The sequence below is a fragment of the Callithrix jacchus genome, chromosome 5 (genome assembly GCF_049354715.1).
Source record: "Callithrix jacchus isolate 240 chromosome 5, calJac240_pri, whole genome shotgun sequence".
In the NCBI taxonomy this organism is placed as follows: Eukaryota; Metazoa; Chordata; class Mammalia; order Primates; family Cebidae; genus Callithrix; species Callithrix jacchus.
The window spans coordinates 68,215,610-68,235,734 of NC_133506.1; the positions used below are offsets into that span (position 1 = coordinate 68,215,610).

A 20,125-nucleotide genomic window follows, 5' to 3' on the forward strand; every position below is an offset into this window, starting at 1 on the left:
GTGCCACTGGGACAATGAAGAAACCACACTCCCACCTAGTCTGGAAGGTGTCCTACAGCGTCTGGGACTGCCTGGGCTGCCCACCGGCTTTCTGTGTGATCCTCGGCTAGGCACCCACCCACTCTGGCCGGGGCCTGCTGAGTGGCCCTGGCTTCAGGAAGAGGCGGTGTCCTCAGTCACACTGGAAGGCTGTGTGTGTTGGAGCCGTGAGATTGGACAGATTCCTGGCCCTAGGTTTGGGCTGCCGGGCCCCTGGGGCCAAGGAAGAAGGCAGCCCGAAGTGGGTGTCCGGCAAGAGCCTGGCCTGACACCAGCCTATGTGATCCTGGGCAAGTCCCTGCCCTCCCTGGAACGAAGGGCCAGGGGGCTGGACTTTCCCAGGCAACTTGCTGGGCAAAGCACGATCCACAGCTTTGAAGACTCACCAGGCCCTGGGCCATATGGAGAGGGAACAGCTCAGGCCTCAGGGTGGCAGTCCCAGCTTTGAGGCCCAGGCGAGGGCCGGCATGCAGGACTGCTGCTTCTCAGCTGACCTTGGGGACATCGGATGCAATCTGGCAGATGAAGCTGTGCACCCCCTGGCCGGGCTGGTCTCTCTGGAGGCCACTGTCTATCTCGGGTCGGCTGCTGGCCTGGACTTCCCAGGCGGGGACTGTTCTGACAAACTGAAATTACCAGGGGTGAAGGACCTGGCTGCAGCGGCACAGCACCTGGGCCCCAGGCTCGTGGTCTCGGGGTTCACACACCAGCCCACCTCTGCAGGGCTCCTGGTGGCCCCAGGAATATTTCTGCTGTCTAGCCCTTTCCTGCCACCACCCCGAGCCAGGAACCCATTTCCTCCAGAGGCTGGGCTAGGCCTTGGCCAGGGCTAGGGCCCAGGAGACCATTCCCAGAATCCACAGGGCAGCCGCCAGGGCTCCACTGCTGGAGGAAGCAGCTCTCCACAAAGCTTCCTGCATGGGCTGAGGCGCTGGGAGAGGCTAGCCCCTATCACACAAATGACCCCCGGGGCCAGGCCTTCACTCTGGCTTTGATGACCCAACTCACGCCTGTGCGAATACCAGGATGCAGCTGCCAATGTCACACCAGCCCCAAACTCCTCTGGGGTAGCTCAGCCCCTGTGTCACACACTCCCTGTACATTTGCTGCCATCAAGGCGGTGCTGGCATGGGGGAACCCCAGTGGTAGGAGACCCCGAGAGCTGGCTTGGACAATGCTCTTTCCACCCCTTAGTTACTGGCTAGCTGCGGCTTCAGTGGGTGTAAGCTAGTGGAATACCCACCCACCGAGCTCTGGGGTACCCAGGGAGGCCAGACGAAGGTGGGGTGGTATCCCCCAAAGCCCGGCCTCCACCCCAGCCTCAGCTGGGGCCCCAGCGATGTTTTCTTGTCGTACAAGAACCAGGTCCAAGTGTTGCCTCCTCTTCCTTCCGGAAGCCAAACTGCTCCTTTATTTTTTAGAGCTGCTGATTGTGAATCTCAGAGTCTTAAGAGAGAAGCCAAATATATTCCTCTCATAAATGAAGAAATAAACCTAATTTAAATCACCCCCTGTGGCTCCCTCAGCAAAAAAGCCTGGGGGGGGTGTGTGTGCAAGAGATGGTCACACCTGTACCCAGCATGTCACCCTGTACCCAACCAGGTGAACGCCAGAGACCTGGACCTGGCCCACAGGGCCTTGAAGCCACAGTCCCAGCCTAGAACCAGGGGGGTCTCTGCATCCTGGGACCCCTGCAGGAATGGCTTGGGCTGTGCTTACCAGAGCAGGATGCCTGGGCAGGCAGTGACACCCTCCCTGGGGACAGAGCCTTAGAAGTGGCTTGCATATTCAAATCATGGTGGAAAAACTGGAGTCTTGGGCAGACGGAGGCTGAGGGTGGCCTGCACTCAGGGCTTCCCCGCCTTCCTCAGCTGCGCTTTCTTCTTGGTCCCACTCTGGAGCAGGCTGAGACTCCTGATGACCAAAGGTGGCCTTGCCTTATTCCGTGCCAGTGTGGACAGTGGCGATTTGTCCAAGACCCCCTTTTTGGGAAGAGCCTTGTGGTGCTGCTTTTGGCCTGCAGGCTTCGTCGGGGAGCTGGGAGCTCCATTCACCCAGGACAGCTTCTGTTTCTTCTTCTGCAGTTTTGGAAACTTGGCAGGGGTGTTGGGGCTCAGGGTGGGAGTGCCAGGGGCTGGGCCCTTGGTGGTGGGTGTCCCATTGGCCTGGGCCGGGACCTTGGCCTTCATCCTTTTCCTCTTCCTGCCTGTGCCGGGGGGCTGGCTCCCGCCGGTGGCTGCAGGCATGTCGTCCTCCGACCTGTGTTTCTTGCGCTTCTTTGTCTCTGGCAAGAATCCCTTTTTCTTCCGCTTCCTGCTGATGGGGCCCTGGGTGGCACTGGGGATCTCCTTGGGATTCTTCTCCAACTTGGGGCGCCTGAAGGGGAGTGAGAAGGTAGGAAGGTGCCCAGTGAGGGTAGCAGCCACCTCCACTCGGGTCCTGTGGGGTCCCAGAGGCCCAGGGCTCCCACATCTGAGCATGCACAGCAGTGTGAGGGTGATCCTAGCCCTGCCCAAGTGTGCATCCCCCTGCCCAGAACCTACTGGACTCCCAGGGTTTTCATGGCCTGCCAGTAGAGGTCGAGCAGGCGGCTGGAGCCGGTGGAGTGCACCCCCTGCTGCAGGCCCTGCTGCTGCCCCTGCAGCACGCCCAGGAGCACTGTCAGGTCCAAGGTCAGCTTCTGCAGAGGGTGGGAAGGCAGAGTGGTGGTGGCCACAGGGGGCAAGCCTTTGGGGCTCCTGATGGTCTTCCCAACTTGGCCCCGTTGCTGTCTCACCAGCGACCCCTGCACTCTCCTGGGCCTCAGCCTCTCCTGCCTGTTAAGGTGTCCGTGTCTGTCTCACCATTGGAGGAAACACGTGCCCAGGTGTTGGTTCTCCTCCTCCCCACAGCCGCAGGCCTGGTCTCAGAGTCTCCGCTGTGGCCCTGGCACGCCCACCTCCAGGAGGGCCATCCCCGCCACTCGATCACCGTGGGGCTGCCACGCTGCCCCCCAGCCTCGCTGCACGTCCTGAATGGTTTACTGTTGGAATCCCCTGGCTTCCAGGAGCCCCGCTCTCCTGGCTTCCTCGCTATCACCCAGTTTTGCAAGGCCCCATCTTGGGCCCCACCTCTGCCCACTGGCGCAGCCTTGGCAAGCTCTCCCTCCGTAAGGGCTGACTGGCACCTATGCTGAGGCCTCCCAAACCTTGCCCTGTGGGCCAGACTAGGGGACTGAGATGGCTACCTACAGCTGCCTCCTGGCCCTGCCCTGTGGCTACCCAACATGTCACATTCTACCCGTCCACACCCTGCACCAGGCCTGGAAACATGGCCTCCCTAATGTATGTCCACCCCGAGTCTTCTCCCACCCTTCACCGTCTCCAGCCCTGCCAACCCCTTCTCAGCTTTCTCACTGGACACGGCAGTGCCACACCCTTGCACCCCACCCTGCAGGACAGGGTGGCACAGTCCCTTCCCTAGTCACTTGCCCATCCATGGCTTTGTAACTGCCCAAATGACAGCCCAGAGCCTCAACCAAGGCACTGAGAACCTTCCCCACATGACCCCCCCCAACCCCACCGAGGTCTGGCCCAGGGAATGGCACTGCTGCCCGGGAGGCCCGGAGGCCCCCAGGAGGAACCTGACATTGTCCTGGGCTGGGCCCCGCCTCACCTCATGTTTGCAGGTCCTGAAGACAGTATTGAGCAGCTCCAGGGAGGACAGAGCCTGCTGGTGCTCTGCTTTGGTCTGCACCTCCCCCAGTGTGCGCAGGTTCTGGGGAGAGGTGGCCAGGCTGAGGTACTTCGGAGGGCTGTCAAAGCCTTTGTTTCCCAGCAGGGACTAAAGCCCAGAGGCAGGGACCGTCTCTTGAGACAATCCCAATTCCCTGTCCCCCACCCCCCACACTCCGGGAGGCTCAGGCTCCAATCCTGGCTTGTTCTCTCCCAGAGAACCGATTGGAGCAGGCAGGGAGGAGGGGCGCCCTCTGGCTGTTACCTCCGTGACCTTTGTCAGGACCTGGCCGATCAGCTGCTTCCACTCGGGGTCCTGGAAGCACAACCTCACCTCCCGCATGGACAGGGTCTTCTGGAGCAGCAGGCAGGCTTGTGCCTGTGGTTGGGTGAAGGTGGGTGCCTGGAGCCTCAGCACGTTGGGTACGAGATGCTGAGGGGAGCAAGGGGACCTGCCAGACATGGCTGTGGGTGGCGTACGAGGCCACCTGCTGCTCTGGGCTCCGTGACCACCTGCTCTCGTGCCTTCATGTACAGGTGGGGGCACCGAGGCCTCCCATCTGGATAGAGGTGGGACCTCAGGTGGGACAATTCCTACTGATTCCTGGCTAATGTCATCTTCATTCAGTCTGCCCCCAGCAGCCCTGGCACCTGAGCAGACACTACTGGGGTGTCCTCTGTGTGGCAGGATGGGCAGTGGTGGCTGCAGGAGTGAGACCAGCCCACCCCATCAGCACCTCGGTGCTCACGGTGTGGCAGGGACAGCTGCGCCCATGTTGACCAGGGCAGTGCTCTGGGGCCTCAGAAGCGGGTTAAGCAGGTTAATTCACACAGGCCCTAGGCTGGGAGCTGGGAAGTCTCTTACCTGCTGGCGGGGCCGCCCTGGGCCTGTGACTCGCTGGACCAGAATGGGGAGCAGGCTCTTACAGAGCACCTGGTGGGAGGGGAGGGCTGTGAGGCACAGGTGGGGCTGGGGCTGAGAGGGGACCCCAAGTGGGCAGGGTGGGCCCTGACACTCACCGGGTGCCGGGAGAAGAGGCTGAGGAACATGGGGACCGTGAGGGGACTGTGGCGCTTGGTCAGGAAGGAGCTCAGTGCTGACGAGTAGATGCGTATCGTAAGGTTCAAGTCCAGACAGCCGGCAGCCTAGGCCAGGTGAGAGAGCTGGCTGAGGCCAGGAGAGGGACTCTGGGATGGGAGCAGAGACTGGGCTAGCTTCGAATGGCGGAGGGGTGGGTCCTGGAGAAATGTGAAGTGTGTGGGCTCCGCCTGGGCCAGGCCCTGCTCACCTGCAGGCCCTCGGTTGAAGGGCTGGGGTCGGTGCCAGCCTCCAGCACCTCCTGTGTCTCGTGCACGTGACCCTTTGCAGTGCCACCCTTCAAGACTCGGAGCAGGTAGAGGGAGGCGTTGAAGTGGTAAAGGGCAGTGGAGGAGTCGGGCTGGCGGCCAGCCTGCTCCACCAGCCGTGCCACCTGGCCATGCAGGGCCTCGACGCGGTCACCCAAGTCATGACAGTAGCGACGGCCACGGCACAGGTGGTGCCTGCAGGTGGTGAGGACAAGAGCTGGTCAGAACAGTTTCGGTCTACCCCGCTCTGCCAAGCAGCGCCAAGTCCCACTTTACAGGTGAGGAAACAGACCTGGAAGACGGACGTGACCGAGGCCACAAAGGAAGGCAGGGCCGCCTGCAGGTTGCTTGGGAGCTATGTGGGCTCAGCGTGCTTGGGCAAGGGGGCACCCCGGGGCGGTAACAGAACAGTTCCCCAAGTGCGGGCTGCACCAGGGCCAACCACCCACCTGGTGCACCTCTCCTGTCCATACTCATCCCTTGTGGGGAAGTGGCCTCCAGGCCTTTTGTAAAGCGAGGCAAGGGTTCTGCGCTCAGAACCCTATGTGGCCCTGCAGGGCCAGGACAGAGTGGGGACAAGAGGTAGGATGCTCAATGAGCGACACTGTCCAGGCACGCTGGCAGAACTATCTGAGAAGGTGTGGCCTGGGGTTGAATGGAGGATGACTGCCAGTCACACCCCCCGCCCTGCAGACCATCCGCTCAGTGCCCCGGGGCCCAGGGCTTCAACTACCCAGCACCTGAGCCCAGAAGGCAGGTCTGCACATGGCTGGCACCTGCCTGGCTCTCCCCTGCCTGCCATCACCTCCCTGCTAGGCCTGCCTCCAACACAGCCTGCCCAAAGCCTTCTCCACGCCGCCAGCCATTTCCAAAAAGGGAAACCAGACCCAAAGCCTTCCCTATGCCAATGCTCCTGCTGAAAATGCCTCTGCGGCCCCAGCCCCACTAGGGTCAGGCCTGCGAGGGTACAGGGGCCTGTGGCCTCATGCCTCACCTGACCTCCCAGCTGGATGTCTGACTGCCTCCCATCGGGAGACTCTTTCCTCTTTCTGCACTCCCCAAGGCCTCCCAACCTGACAAACTCCCATGTACACTGCACCTCCGAGGACTTGGTGGGTATCCCCTGCCACAGGTGCTGCCACTGTCCCCACCCACCCCCCACACAGCCCCACTGGAGACCATCAGGGGCTGGGATGGAACCCAACCCCAGGGCACCACTCGCATGTGTCAGGAGAACACAGGGATGGACCAAGGACCGTGTGAGTCACTGAGTGACATGTGACCTAGGGCTGAGTGGTGAGCCTGCAAGCTAGGGCCCCAGCTGGAAGCTTGGCTCTCTCTTTCCTGTACAGAAAGCAAGCCAGGAGTTCTGCCTGGGGGCTGGGGGCTGGGGTCTGCTGGCGGCACCCACCCGCCTTGCCCCTGCGCTCACGTGAAGATGCGCGCCGTCTTGTGCAGCAGGTCCTGCTCCTGCTTGGAGCTGCTGCTGCGCAGGCTGCGCCGGATGATGCCCAGCAGTGGCTCCAACAGCTCCAGGACCAGGACGTTCTCAGGCTGCTTAGTCACCAGCACCTCCACCAGGTCCAGCACCTGTGGCCAGGAGAGCTGGTCAGCAAGGTGGGGGCAGGGCACGGGGGTGGGTGGTGATGGAGGCGGTGGAGGTGCTGGCCCCCAGGCTCACCCGAATCTGAAAGTCGCGCCGCAGCGCCTTCTCCTTCTGCAGCTTGCTCTTCTCATCTCGCCGGGCCTGGATCCGCAGCTTCTGCTCAGCAAAGAGGCTGGCAAGGCTCTGGTCCAGGGCCATCATGGCCTCGTCTCCCAGCTCCTCCTCATCCTCGCTCTCCTCTCCACTCTGAGGGACAGAGGCCCAGTGGTCAGCCTGGCCTCGGGCGGGTGGGCACACAACATGGGGAATCAAGAGCCCTCCCTGGCCCTGCTCACCAGCGCCTTCCCAGCCTGTAGCACACTCATCAGCTGCTCCCGGAAGCCCTGGTCCACGTCCCTGTCACGCTCCTCCTCCTCGCTCTCCCCCCCATCACTCTGGTCTTCGCTTTCTGAGCCTCTGTTCTCCTCGCCGTCTTCACTCTTGTCCTGTGGGGTGGGGGCAGGCTTATCACACACCTCTACGATCTTCCCACTCCCGCCACCCCGCCTGGCCCTCGCTGGCAGCACCTCTGCAGCCTTCAGCCACCGCTCGTCAGACTCGTCCGTCACCACCACATGGTCATCCACATCCTCACTGGTCTCCGGGCTCAGTACCTGGGGAGGAGACCCAGCCACTGACCCATCTGCGGCCCCCACCCTCCTGACCAGGCCCCACCCAGCCTTGGCCAAAGGTCCCCATTTCAGGGAAGAAAACAGAGCCTAAGAGAGGTGGCTACACCCTGCAAGGCCAGGATAGGGCCTCATCGAGACCCCTCCCACCAGGTGCAAGCTGACAGGAAGGAGGCTAGGAGGCCATAGGCTGAAGCGCTCCCCCACCCGATGCAGCTCCCTGCTCAGTGAGCCCCAGCCCAAGGTGCATTCCCAAAGGTCCCAACTCACATCTAGAATCAGCTGTAGGGCACGTGGGGTCAGGTGGGAGCAGACGTGGCCGAACACGCTCCGGGCCACTTGACGCATGAGGTGGCTGGGCTGGGCCAGCAGGGCCAGCAGGATCTCCACCAGCACCTCTACCCATGGGAGCTCCTGGGGATCTGCAAGAGGGGGGATTGAGCCCAGGCAGGGGACCGTTGGCCTCACTGTGCCACTCCAGTCCCTCTTGTGCCCAAGTCCCAGTAGCAAGGACCCACCGATGACCTTGGTGCGGCTCCCGCGGCACCTCTCTCCCAGGCTCTTTCTGATGCAGGTCTGGATGTCACCCAGCAGGTCACAGCTCTCTGTAGGGGACTGGGGACAGGGTAGAACACACACTGGGGACAGCCTTTCTGAACCAGGCAAGGGGCTGGCAAAAGGAAGCAGTGGCACCAGAAGCCTTCAACAGCCCAGCCACTGGCCTGCCCCGGCCAGCCCCCCACCGCAATCCAGCATGGAAGACCTCAGCTGGACCCCAGAATACCAAGGGCTGAGGGCCTTTTTACACCAATACGCAGTTACAGGATCTGAAAACCTGCAGGGGACAGACAAGGAGGCCAGCTCCCACTTTGACACTCAAGACAGGCAAAGCTGACAAGGATGGTCAGGGTCCCAGGGCAGCCAGCAAACCCCAGTCCCCAATTCATAATTCTAGATTATTTCCTCCGTGCTTGGCTTGGCATGAGACAGAATTGAAAGTCATTAGTTTCAACTAATTTAATCATATCTGAACTCATCTGATGGGATAGCCCCGGACTCCAGGGATGTGCATGTGCAGGGCATCTTGACAACTGTGTGATCTTTGGTACCTAAAAGGCAGACTTTCCCTTCACAACGAAACGTTTAGGCCAGGGTGGGAAAAGCAGCCCAAAGCCCTGGTCACTGCCCCCGGCTCCCAGGCTGTGTGCAGTGCAGGTCCCTGACTTCCGGGCCGTACCTTTTTAATTTATTCATTTTTTCTGAGAGAGTCTTGCTCTGTCACTCAGGCTAGAGTGCAGTGGTGCAATCTCAGCTCACTGCAACCTCCGCCTCCCGGCTTCAAGTGATTTTCTTGCCTCAGCCTCCCGAGTAGCTGGGATTACAGGCGCCTGCCGCCACGCCAGGCTAATTTTTGTATTTTAGTAGAGATGGGGTTCAGCATGTTGTCCAGGCTGGTCTCAAACTCCTGACCTCAGGTGAATCGCCTGCCTTGGCCTCCCAAACTGCTGGGATGACAGGTGTGAGCCCCACACCCAGCCACAGCTGCACCTTTTATCTGAAGATGGGCACAGCAAACTGCAGCCTTCTCTGTGCAAGCCAAGACCAGAGAGCCCAAGGTTGCAGGCTCCACGTGTGTCCTGGAATCAGCAGGGCTCCGTTGCTATCAAAGTCTGATGCCAACACTCAGAAGGGGCATCACGGCAACCTTTACCCACATAGCTCATCCACAGGCTGGGCTCAGAATAACCAAAGTTGGCAAATAAAACCACCACAGCCAAGTGGCCAGACCGGCAAGTGAGAGACCCATCTACTCAGGCTACATAAGACCACCAGCCTCGATAAGAGCCTCCCTTGTTGTGAGAAGAAAACTCTCTAAGAATCAGGGTAAGAGCAGACGCAGTGGCTCACACCTGTAATCCCAGCACTTTGGGAGGCCAAGGTGGGCGGATCACCTGAGGTCAGGAGTTCAAAACCAGCCTGGCCAACATGGCGAAACCCTGTCACTACTCAAAATACAAAAATTACCCAGGCGCGGTGGCAGGCACCTGTAATCCCAGGTACTCGGGAGGCTGAGGCAGGAAAATCGCTTGAAGCTGAGAGGCGGTGCTTGCAATGAGCCAAGATCACGCCACTGCATTCCAGCTTGGGAAACAGAACAAGACTCCATCTCAAAAAACAAACAGATGGCTGGGCGCAGTGGCTCACATCTGTAACCCCAGGACTTTGGGAGGCCGAGGCGGGCAGATCATGAGGTCAAGAGATTGAGACCATCCTGGCCAATGTGGTGAAACCCCATCTCTACTAAAAATACAAAAAAATTAGCTGGGCGTGGTGGCGCACGCCTGTAGTCCCAGGTACTGGGGAGGCTGAGGCAGGGGAATTGCTTGAATCCGAGAGGCGGAGGTTGCAGTGAGCTGAGGGTGCGCCACTGCACTCCAGCCTGGTGCCTGGTGCCTGAGTAAGGCTCTGTCTCAAAACAAAAAACAAACAAAAAAGGAATCAGGTGAGTGTTGAATGTGGTCAGGGCTTCCTGATGGGAAGAACTGAGAGGGAGACCCTGTGGTTCTAGAGAACCCGTGGCCAGAAGGTGTTCCCACAGCCAGAAGGTACAGTGCAAGCTACTCTGCCTCTGAGTCTCAGTTTCCCCATGTCAAACATGGAGAAGTAGAGTCTGCCTCAAGTTGTGGGGATTAAGAAGGCCTGCCTGGAAAGCTCAGGACACCAGCTGGTGCCTGCTAAGGGGCCGGAGTGATGTTTCCTTGGTGATAATTCCACTCATGTTGAGGCTGGCTTAGGAAACCTCCCAACATAACTCCCCAAGCCTTTCCTGGCTCCCCCCCATAGCCCTCATAGCCACAGGACCCCAGGCTCATGGCCCCTCCGTCCCAGGCCACAGTACCTTGAAGAGGTGGATGCCCACGAGCAGCAGAAGGTGCTGGAAGGCAGCAGCCCTGGGCTCTGAGGAGGGGGCCTCCAGCTCCTTCAGAGTCTGAAGCATCCTGCAGGGAGCCAGGCAGATCCCTCAGACCCCAGCTGCCATCAGACCACAGGGTCCTGCCAACCCCCCCCCCCCGGAAATCCCACCCGCTCACCGGTCCCAGGCCTGGCACTGCTGTGCAGTGAGGGGTGTCACAAGGCTCACGCTGTGGCTGTGGTTCAGCAGCAAGTCTGCAAACTGTACCAGGCGGTAGGTCCAGGGCTGCCCGCCCCGGGTCTGCTCTGGTGCCAGCTTAAACTGCGTGCTGAGGGTCTGCAGCAGACTGGGCGATGGGCAGGGCTTGGTCACCAGACCGATAAGTGAATACAGCCACCTCCCTCCGCCCTCCCCAGGGCTCGGTCTCCCACCTCTCCAGGACCTGCTAGAACTCCCTGGGCCTCGGCCGTTGTCCCCAGCGTAGGGGAACTGCAGGGAGCAGGCGTCCTGAAGACCTTCCCACTTTCGGACCTCTCCTGAGCCGCCCCAGGCTCACCTGAAGAAGGCGCTGCTGACGGCCTCTCGGGCCTGGCTTTCCAAAGGGAAGGAGAGCTGCTGCCTTGTCTCCGGGATCTGGGATGTGGGCTTCTTTGTGACGAAGAACGAGTGGAACAAACAAAACCTGGGGCAGGCGGGAGAGCAGCTGGTGCCGTTCACGGCCATTTGTTTCCACGGGCTCCCCTCCCCTGGTGGCACCACCCAGGGTTCAAGAACAGGAGGAGGAGGGGGGCCCTTCTGTCCCCTTCTGCTCTGGGTACAGTCCTCAGGGCCCTCACGGGCAAGGCTGGAGGTGGCTGGGCCAGGAAGGGCTGAATCCCCAGCTGAACATGGCTCAACCTGAGCTAGGGAGAGAGAATCAGTGCCCCTCTCAAGGAACCAAGAGATGTGAGGCTGTGTGGTCACGGCCGAGTCACGCCACTGCTCCTGCAAACATGGGGCCAGTGCAGCCCCCTCCTGCAACCGGGCATGCTGAAGGCGAGGTGAGCACCTGGCTCTGCTCGGGCACAGACGAGGCATTCCCTGGGCAAAGGCTCCCTGCAGGGCATGCACAGCACACCCAAACCTCTTAGGTGCCTGCAGCTGGGGTACCTCCTGGGTCCCCTCCCTACAGGCTCCTGAGGAATTTCCAAGTCCCCTTGTGCCTGCTCCCCACTGATGACTCAACCCAAAGGTTTCTGGCTCCAGAGGACACAAATCAGGACGAGTTGAGGGGCTCAATTCCTTGACCACATGCCTGCAGGAAGCTCCAGCACCTCTCATACCTGGCCACCTCCTCCGTCAAGGCCTCCTCCATCTCCAGGTACAGGTTGTCCACAAGGCTCACCAGTCGAAGGATGATCCATTTCCGCAGCCGGAACACAGCTCGCTTAGGCCTGGGGTGCAGGGGCGAGGTCATGTGAGCCACTTAGAACTGGCAAAAGCAGGCTGGGCCCAGTGGCTCACACCTGTAATCCCAGCACTTTTGGAGGCCGAGGCAGGTGGATAGCTTGTGGTCACAGGAGTTCGAGACCAGCCTGGCCAACATGATAAAACCCCATCTCCACAATAAATACAAAAATTAAGGCCGGGTGCGGTGGCTCACGCCTGTAATCCCAGCATTTTGGGAGGCCGAGGTGGGCGGATCACCTGATGTTGAGAGTTCAACACTAGCCTGACCAAGATGGAGAAACCCCATCTCTACTAAAAATACAAAAAATTAGCTGGGTGTGGTGGCACAGGCCTATAATTTCAGCTACTTGGGAGGCTAAGGCAGGAGAATCACTTGAACCTGGGAGGCAGAGGTTGCAGTGAGCTGAGATTGTGCCATTGTACTCCAGCCTGGGCAACAAGAGGGAAACTCCATCTCAAAAAACAAAAGGTAGCTGGGCATGGTGATGGGTGCCTGTAGTCCCAGCTACTGGAGAGGCTGAGGCAGAGAGTCGCTTGATCGCTTGAACCTGGGAGGCAGAATTTGCAGTGAGCTGAGATTACATGCCACAGCACTCCAGCTTAGGCCAGAGTGAGACTGTATCAAAAAAAAAAAAAAAAAAAAAAAAAAAAAAAAAAAAAAAAAGAACGAACTAGCAGAAACATGACATTCCTTTAACTGATCTCAAGAGACAGAAAACCAAGCTCTCCCCTTCCCAATTGCCAGTGCAGGACCTCACAAGGAAACCAAGGTCTCGTTTGAGAGCTATGGTGCTTCCCCTCTCTCTGCTCATGGTTTAGAGCCAGGACACCGAGGGCGGGGGTGGGGGGTGGGGGTGGCGGGATCGCTGGGCTCTGCAGGCTAGGGAAGCTAACTCCTGAAGGACAGGTCCTTTGCACGGTCCACTCACATGTGCTGTGATGCATCCTGAGCTTTCTTCGGGTTGTCGGTGCTTAAGTCAATCAAGGAGTCCAGGTCCGGCTGGAGAAACATGCCCTGCAGCCAGGCCACATAGCCCTGCAAGGCCTGAGGGCTCAGGAACCGCACGACCCGCCAGAAGGTAGGCACCACTGGGAGGCCGTGGTTGGTGGCGGAGGAGAAGGCCACCAGCACAGCCAGCTGCCGCTCAGGGTCGTCCCGGCATCCCTCTAGGAAGGTGCCCACGTACTCCTCCATCTCCGTGGCGAACTTGAACTGGTCTGGGAGCTATAAGAGTTAGGCACGGCACTGAGCCCATAAGCTTGCGGCCTTTAGGGTTAAACCGAGGCCCAGGGTCTCCCCTTGCACACAGCAGGGCTGAGCCTGAGCTTGCTCCATTCCTGGTCACGCCAGTGCTTCTGTCTGGCGTCAAGGCCTCCCCGGGTCTGACTTCCCCAGCTTCAGTGCCTTTGGCCCCAGAAGGTCCCTCTCGCCACATTGCTGGGTGGGGATGGCCCGTTTTCCTGGCTCAACGCACAGGCAGAGCCGTGGTTAAGAGGCTAGGCTGACCCGGGTTCAAGGCCTATGCCGCCAATTCCTCGCTGTGTCATCTTCGGGACCTACCCAACCACCTCTCACGTGCTGCCTAGGTGCCAGGACCCGTGCTCCACGTTTTGTCTGGCAGCTCAGCATCTTAGCAACCCTTTGCACTTGGCCATTACTGCCATTGTGTAGGTGAGTAAAGTGAGGCACAAAAACGTAGAATAAAACTTCTCAGGGTCAGAGGGCTCCCAGTGGGACCACGTCTTGCCTCACAGCCCAAGCTCTTCTCATTGTAATTTTCTCCAGTTGTGCCCCAGGAGTGCAGTGCCATGATCATGGCTCACTGCAGCCTCGAAATCCTGGGTTCACGTGATCCTCCCACCTCAGCCTCCTAAGTAACTGGGACTACAGCTGCACACCACTGTCCAACGCAGGCTCTAAATCACTGCCTGATGCTTCAAGTCTGCCCCCACCCAGAATGACAGCTCTTGGAAACTTGCTGCAAAGATAAAATGAGCTGCTGAGAACAGTAAACCCAGCAGTGCTGACTGGGCACCAGGCACACCGGTGCTTAAACACGGTCACGATGACTGTTCTCATCACCGCAACATGGGCGGGGGTGGAGGGAGGTCTGGCTCAAGTGGGGGCCCGCTCCTTTTCAAAACTGTCAGAGGGAAGCCGGGCGCAGTGGCTCACATCTGTAATCCCAGCACTTTGGGAGGCCGAGGCGGGTGAATCATCTGAAGTCAGGAGTTTGAGACCAGCCTGGCCAACATGGCAAAACCCTGTCTCTACTGAAAATACAAAAATTTGCTGGGTGTGGAGGTGGGCACCTGTAATCCCAGCTCCTCAGGAGGCTGAGGCACGATAATTGCTTGAACCCGGGAGGCGGAAGTTGCAGTGAGCACAGATTGCATCACTGCCCTCCAGCCTGGGCAACAAGAGAAAACTCCAACTCAAAACAATCTGTCAGAGGGGAAGGGGTTCAGACAGCTCAGACAGTGGACACGCCCAGGTCTCTGGCCAGGCCCTGAGGTGCCCTCTCCCCTTCTTGGCAAGGAGAGCCCCTGCCCACCTTGGCTGTGCACGTGTGCTCCCCGTAATGGCGGATCACGTCTCCCCGCATCACCAGCTGCAGCTGTTCCTTGGTCAGCAGGGGAAGGGCGGCGCCCAGCAGGCGGAAACACAGGTAGCTAAGAGGGAGTGTGGGACAGAGCATGGTCAGAGCCCTTGGTCCCCCGGCAGGGACATCAGGACTGGCGGCCCAGCCCCACTTCACAGACAGGGAAGGGGGCTGAGAGAGGCCACGTGCCACACGCACCTGGCTGGCCAGAACTGCAGCTTCAGCAGCCCCTGTTCCACCACCCCCTTCCAGAACCGCAGAAACTCGTTTTCCTTGAGTGCCAGGTGGAGCAGCTCCAGAGCGACAGTGGGCAGCTTGCGTTCCTTCTTCACGGAGGACGCTGCCATCTTTAGCACGTTCACCAGCCTGTGGGGGGCAGACGACTCAGGGAACGCTTGCCTTACCAGCAAGGGCCAGGGTGCCAAGAGCAGCCGGGGCACTTCCAGGCCACACGGCCAATCTGGGCTTGGCCAGATGCAGTCTTATGGCCCCAGAGAGAGCAAATTCATCCACCTCCCTCACACCTGGGAACATTCTCATCCGAAAATAGGTTGATGGATCCCACCAGCTTCTTGAGCCTAGAGGGCACCTTCTGCTGGGCCAGGAGGAAGAGCCCCAGCTGTTCAGGGCAGCTGAACATGGCATCCAAGTCAGTGCTGAGGACCTCTGGCAGCATCTCCTCCAATGTGGCCTCCGAGACCTAAGGGTGGAGAGGTAAGAAATGGTGGCTTCCTCTGCCGGGTGAGCCCAGTGAGGCCTCTTTTACCTGCCAGGCACCAGAGTCATCAGAGACCATTTGCTAAAATACTCAAATTCCTAGGCAGCTAGGTTTTTTGACAAGCACCCTGCTGATGCTAACTGGCCCGGAACTACCTGCCCTTTTTTTTTTTTTTTTTTTTTTGAGACAGAGTCTTGCTTTGCCACCCACGCTAAGTGCAGTGGTGTGATCTCAGCTCACTGTAACCTCCACCTGCCTGGTTCCAGCGATTCCCCTACCTCAGCTGGGATTACAGGTGTGCAACTCCATGCCCAGCTAATTTTTGTATTTTTGGTAGAGATGGGGTTTCACCATATTGGCCAGGCTGGTCTCGAATTTCTGACCTCAAGTGATCTACCCACCTCAGCCTTACAAAGTTCTGGGATTAAAGTTGTGGGCCATGGCACCTGGCCAGAGCTACCCATTACTCATTCCTGGTTTTGGGATTTCAGAGGACTAGCCCATTTTATACACAAGGGGCCCTAGGTAGACAGCTGGGATTTGAATTCAGGTCCTTTTGGCGCTGAGGTCAAGACTCCTTGGTATGCCCTGGTCTGGGACTTGCCAGCCCCTGCCTTTCTCTTCAGTGGCAAAAAGGCATAGGTATACCTTCCCAAGTTGGGCAGTGGAGGCCCACGAGGGACCAGCCTTGACCAGGACGGCAACAGCAAACGTTTTATATACCTGCCACGTGTCAGGTTCAGTTCTAGAGCGGCACTAGCCACATGGGGTTGCTGAGCGCCTGAAAGGCGGCAAATCTGAACAGGGATGTGCCGTGTAAAATACACGCTGGATTTTGAAACACACTGAAAAAAAGAGTGAAGATACCTCAACGATTTTTTTTTTTTTGAGACAGTCTCATATTGTCACCTGGGCTGAAGTGCAATGGTGCGATCTTAACTCACTACAACCTCTGCCTCCCTGGTTCAAGTGATTCTCCTGCCTCAGCCTCCTGAGTAGCTGGGACTTCAGGTGCCTGCCACCATGCCTGGCTAATTTTTTGTATTTTTAGTAGAGGCAGAGTTTCACCATGTTGGCCAGGCTGGTCTCAAACTCCTGACCTTGTGATTGACCCACCTCACCCTCCCAAAGTGCTGGGATTACAGGTATGAGGCACTGTGCCCGGCCAGCTCAACAGTTTTGTATACAAATGCATATTGAAATAATATTTTAGATATACTAAATGATGTAAAATGTTACTAATGACATCTGTTTCTTTTTACCTTTTTTTTTTTTTTTTTTGTGAGACAGAGTTTTGCTCTTATATGGCTTGGGCTGGCTGGAGTGCAATGGCGTGATCTTGGCTCACTGCAACCTCCAACTCCTGGGTTCTAACGATTCTCTTGCCTCGGCCTCCCAAGTAGCTGGGATTACAGGCATACGCCACCATGCCTGGCTAATTTTTTCTATTTTTAGTAGAGATAGGGTTTCTCCATGTTGGTCAGGCTGGTCTCAAACTCCCGACTTCAGGTGATCCGCCCACCTCCCAAAGTACTGAGATTACAGGCATGAGCCACCATGCCCAGCCTCTTTTTACCTTTTCAACAAAGTCACTGAAACACCTCAAATTATATGCCTTTATATTTCTATGGAACAGTGCTGTTCCTGATTCTCATCTGAGCCCTCTTGATGTCTCTGTAGCGGGAAGTGTCTCCAGAACCCGCAAGGCTGGTGAGCTCATACCTCGGAGAGAATGTCCACCAGGGCCTTCCAGGGCTGCTCCTGCAAATGGTTCTGGTACTGGGCCAGGGCCTGCAGCAGCTTCACTGACTTCCTCAGTGCCTCCTGGTCCTGGTCCTCACAGAGGGGTAGAGGGTATGAGCAGGGACTGCTACTGTCCCCCACCCATCCAAGGCCAGCCTACATCCCCTGGCCCTCCCAAAGTTCTCACCTTCACCAGCCGGCCTGACTGAAAGAGGGCGAGCACTCCGAACAGGTTTGCAAAGAGAGCAGGTCTCACCATTGACTAGAAGAGGATTCCAGGCACAGCATGAGGGGCCGTGGGACTTCCCACCCCCAGCCTCTCACCCCCGGGGCTGCTGACCTCCCCAGGCCCACTCTCACCTTCTTCACCTGATGCAGGTCATATTTTTCTTGCATCTGCTGCAGGATGCTGCACAAAGGGAGGTCTTCAAAAGACTGTAACAGCTGCCAGGAGGAACAGGGGCTCAGGAAGTGGCCCAGTACATCCTCACACCTCAACCTCCCTTCCTCCTTCAACTCCTCCCAAGAAGCCTCAGGTGCCTAGTCGCACCCCAAGAATGCCTCTGAAGCTGCTCTCAGGGAAACGAATCTTGCCTCCCTGCCACATCTCCACTCCTGTGGGCTTCCAAAGTACCGTCTGCAAGTGGTTCTGGGATTGGGACTGGACTGGGACGGGGCCAGGGCAGTTTTTTTTTTTGAGATGGAGTCTTGCTTCATTGCCCAGACTGGAGTGCAGTGTTGTGTTCTCAGCTCACTGCAACCTCCACCTCTCAGGCTCAAGCAATTCTTCTGCCTCAGCACGCACAGTAGCTGGGGATTACAGGTGTGCACCACCAGCTAATTTTTGTATTTTTAGTACAAATGGGGTTTCAACCTGTTGGCCAGACTGGTCTCGAACTCCTGACCTTAGGTGATCCACCCGCCTCATCCTCCCAAAGTGCTGGGATTACAGGTGTGTGCCACTACCGCTCCCAGCCACAAAAGTACCTTCTACAGCCCCTAGATTGCTCTGCTGAAATTCTCAGCCACTGGGTCTTCTCTCCACAGCCTGGTCTGAGCTCCACTCAGGCTGATCCGGCGAGCCTGCGTCTTAACTGCTCTTCCCCTTGTCAGGGCTCCTCAGAGAGTGGGCTACTCCAATCAGCTGAATGCCCCCTAAGGGAGCCCACCCCACCCAGCGCTCACTGCTCCCAGCAAGTGTACCTAAGAGTCCGGGTAACCCAAGCACCAGAAAGAAAACCTGCTCCGCTCTCCACTCCCTCTGCCTGGACTGCTTTGGAGACAGGCCCTGCTTATGCTTTCTCCACCTTCCTGTGAGGAGGCTCCCTCAGACTGGCCTCCAATCAGCTTACACTTCTCTCCGGGCTGCCCCTCCGCCGCGCTGAGACACCCGCCCTCCGCACACCCCACCGTTTTCACCTGCGTGGCTGGGATCCTGCCAGGAACACCACCTCACCTGGGCCAGGGCCAAACTGTAGCAGGGCCGGGCTGTTTCTCGCCCGACCCCGAGTCCCGTGATGAGCCGCTTCAGGGCGTATTTCATCTCGGACCCCTGCGGAACCAAGCGCATGCTCGCGTTGAACGGTGACAAGAAGCTGCACACCCCCGCGCACCTTGGCATCCAGGTTCGCGACCACTTGCCCCCATCCCAAATCCCTGGGCCCGCCGCCGCTTCCTTGCGGGAAGTGCGCGGCCCCTGCCCCAAACCCGCCGCCCCACCTTCGGCCTAGCGCGCAGATACTCCAGCAGCTTCTCCGTGGCCGCAAGTCGCGTCTCCTGCTCAGGCTTCACAATGTCCCAGAAGAAGTCCAAGAACTCGCGGCTGTGTTTCAACAGGCCGTGGCGGTCCGCAGGCCGGGCGCTGTTCTGTGTCGCGTCTCCGGACGACAGGGGCTCGGCGGGTTCCCGGCTCCCCATCTCCGCGACACTCATCCAAACACGTGTGCCCGGGATCCAGCCGCTTCCAGGTCAGGGCCAGGCGCATGCGCACTGGTTTTTTGAGTTGGCTCGGAGAGGGACCTGGGAGGGGCGGGGCAGGGGGCGGGGGACCCAGGAAGGGCGGCATTTCCGCCCTCGCTCTCAGCGGAAGTTCCTCGCTGCGCCGCGCGCGGTGGCTCCAGCCTTACGCTCGTGCCCGCTCTGCCCCGGTGGCTGGGGCATCTGCCCCTTTGGAGCCCCAAGGGGCGGTTTCTGAGGGTCCATCTCGGAAACAAACCGAGGTGCAGCACATCATCCGCCTCGTCCCAGGGTGGCCCTGCGCTCGGAGCCCTGAGCCATTCAACAGTTACTGGCTCCTGCTGTGCGCCGCGCTAGGCGGTTGGAACAAAGCTGCCGCTTTCGTGGAGGAAGACGGAGCTAAATACATTTAAAAAGATCGTGATTACGCCTGTAATCCCAGCACTTTGGGAGGCCGAGGCGGGTGGATCACTAGGTCAAGAGATCGAGACCATCCTGGTCAACATGGTGAAACCCCGTCTCTACTAAAAATACAAAAATTAGCTGGGCAAGGTGGCGCTTGCCTGTAATCCCAGCTACTCAGGAAGCTGAGGCAGGAGAATTGCCTGAACCCAGGAGGCGGAGGTTGCGGTGAGCCGAGATCGCGCCATTGCACTCCAGCCCGGGTAACGAGGGAAACTCCGCCTCAAAAAAAAAAAAAAAAAAAAAAAAAAAAAAAATCGTAATTATGAAGAGAACTGGGAATGCAGGGGTCAGAGGGAGCCTTTTCAGTGTTGGAACGTTAATACATCACCGGTTAAAAACACGAATGTGGAAAGTTGAAAAGTTCCTTTTAAAGTTTCTTTTCTTGTTAAGGAATAAGCTGCTAATAACTGTTAAGCTGTGGGTGTAAACCCGGCAAGAGCCAAAGCAAGGGCCTGAAGCCTCAGCACATTCTCATATAAATGTAGAATTAGTAAACAATCTTGCATGTTCTTCACATGTACCCCAAAACCTAAAATGTAATAAAAAAACTCAAAAAGAATTAGCGATATAGTTACATAGTTATATGTAATCATAATCATATAGCTATTCATATGTAAGCATAACTATATACAGATGTATAATCACGTAATCACATAGCTCTTCATACATAATCATATATACATGTATGTAATGGTATAATCTCTAATCTTACTAATAAGTCTCAGGAAGTATGGGACTGAAGTGGCATTGGAAAAGAGGTGACCCTAAGGCCAGATGCTCTAAGCCCTCTGTCACGCCCACATAGGGGTGTGATTTACATGACCCTTCACTGACCGTCATTACCTCATTCTACCTGCCCTTCCCCCTGCTTTGTAAGGGGGGTGAAAGAGCGTCCAGGCCTGAG

At 58.0% G+C, this 20,125-nt stretch overlaps 2 protein-coding genes across 24 annotated transcripts in view; one reads left to right on the top strand and one right to left on the bottom strand.

Annotated features, from left to right (window-relative positions):
* Nucleotides 1-1,546, top strand: part of SPNS2 (SPNS lysolipid transporter 2, sphingosine-1-phosphate) — a 39,761-nt gene extending 38,215 nt beyond the window's left edge. For all 7 annotated transcript variants that reach the window (XR_013535452.1, XR_013535454.1, XR_004743116.3 and 4 more), the window contains one exon: nucleotides 1-1,546. Coding sequence is in view for 2 of the 7 variants with exons in the window: in XM_035299539.3 (XP_035155430.3) it covers nucleotides 1-487 (487 nt within the window). In the remaining 5 variants the exon portion in view is untranslated.
* MYBBP1A (MYB binding protein 1a) lies at nucleotides 1,414-18,770 on the bottom strand. Of its 17 annotated transcripts, none has more exons than XM_035299526.3 (26): nucleotides 18,520-18,770; nucleotides 18,257-18,352; nucleotides 17,161-17,244; nucleotides 16,988-17,062; nucleotides 16,780-16,887; nucleotides 14,864-15,039; nucleotides 14,538-14,705; nucleotides 14,292-14,409; nucleotides 12,666-12,961; nucleotides 11,610-11,720; nucleotides 10,844-10,969; nucleotides 10,466-10,633; nucleotides 10,273-10,372; nucleotides 7,892-7,988; nucleotides 7,644-7,795; nucleotides 7,272-7,358; nucleotides 7,041-7,190; nucleotides 6,781-6,951; nucleotides 6,532-6,689; nucleotides 5,042-5,294; nucleotides 4,773-4,898; nucleotides 4,618-4,686; nucleotides 4,018-4,131; nucleotides 3,694-3,795; nucleotides 2,583-2,719; nucleotides 1,414-2,415 (listed from the first exon to the last, which is right to left on the bottom strand). In XM_035299526.3, exons 1-26 carry the CDS (start codon nucleotides 18,730-18,732, stop codon nucleotides 1,887-1,889), a joined length of 3,984 nt encoding a protein of 1,327 aa, XP_035155417.1. In that variant the 5' UTR covers nucleotides 18,733-18,770; the 3' UTR covers nucleotides 1,414-1,886. The 17 variants fall into 17 exon arrangements, with proteins under 17 accessions (XP_035155417.1, XP_035155414.1, XP_035155416.1 ...); XM_035299523.3 differs by having other exon boundaries at nucleotides 4,018-4,185; XM_035299525.3 differs by having other exon boundaries at nucleotides 16,780-16,893.
* Nucleotides 18,771-20,125: the final 1,355 nt, after the last annotated feature.

Coding starts and splice junctions, on each gene's coding strand:
- MYBBP1A (XM_035299518.3), bottom strand. CDS start 18,732: ATGAGTGTCGCGGAGATGGGGAGCCGGGAACCCGCCGAGCCCCTGTCG. Junction 7,359..7,643: donor CCCTACAGCTGATTCTAGAT/GTGAGTTGGGAC, acceptor TCTCCTCCCCAG/GTACTGAGCCCGGAGACCAG. Junction 4,186..4,617: donor CAGGGCGGCCCCGCCAGCAG/GTAAGAGACTTC, acceptor TGCTCCCCTCAG/CATCTCGTACCCAACGTGCT.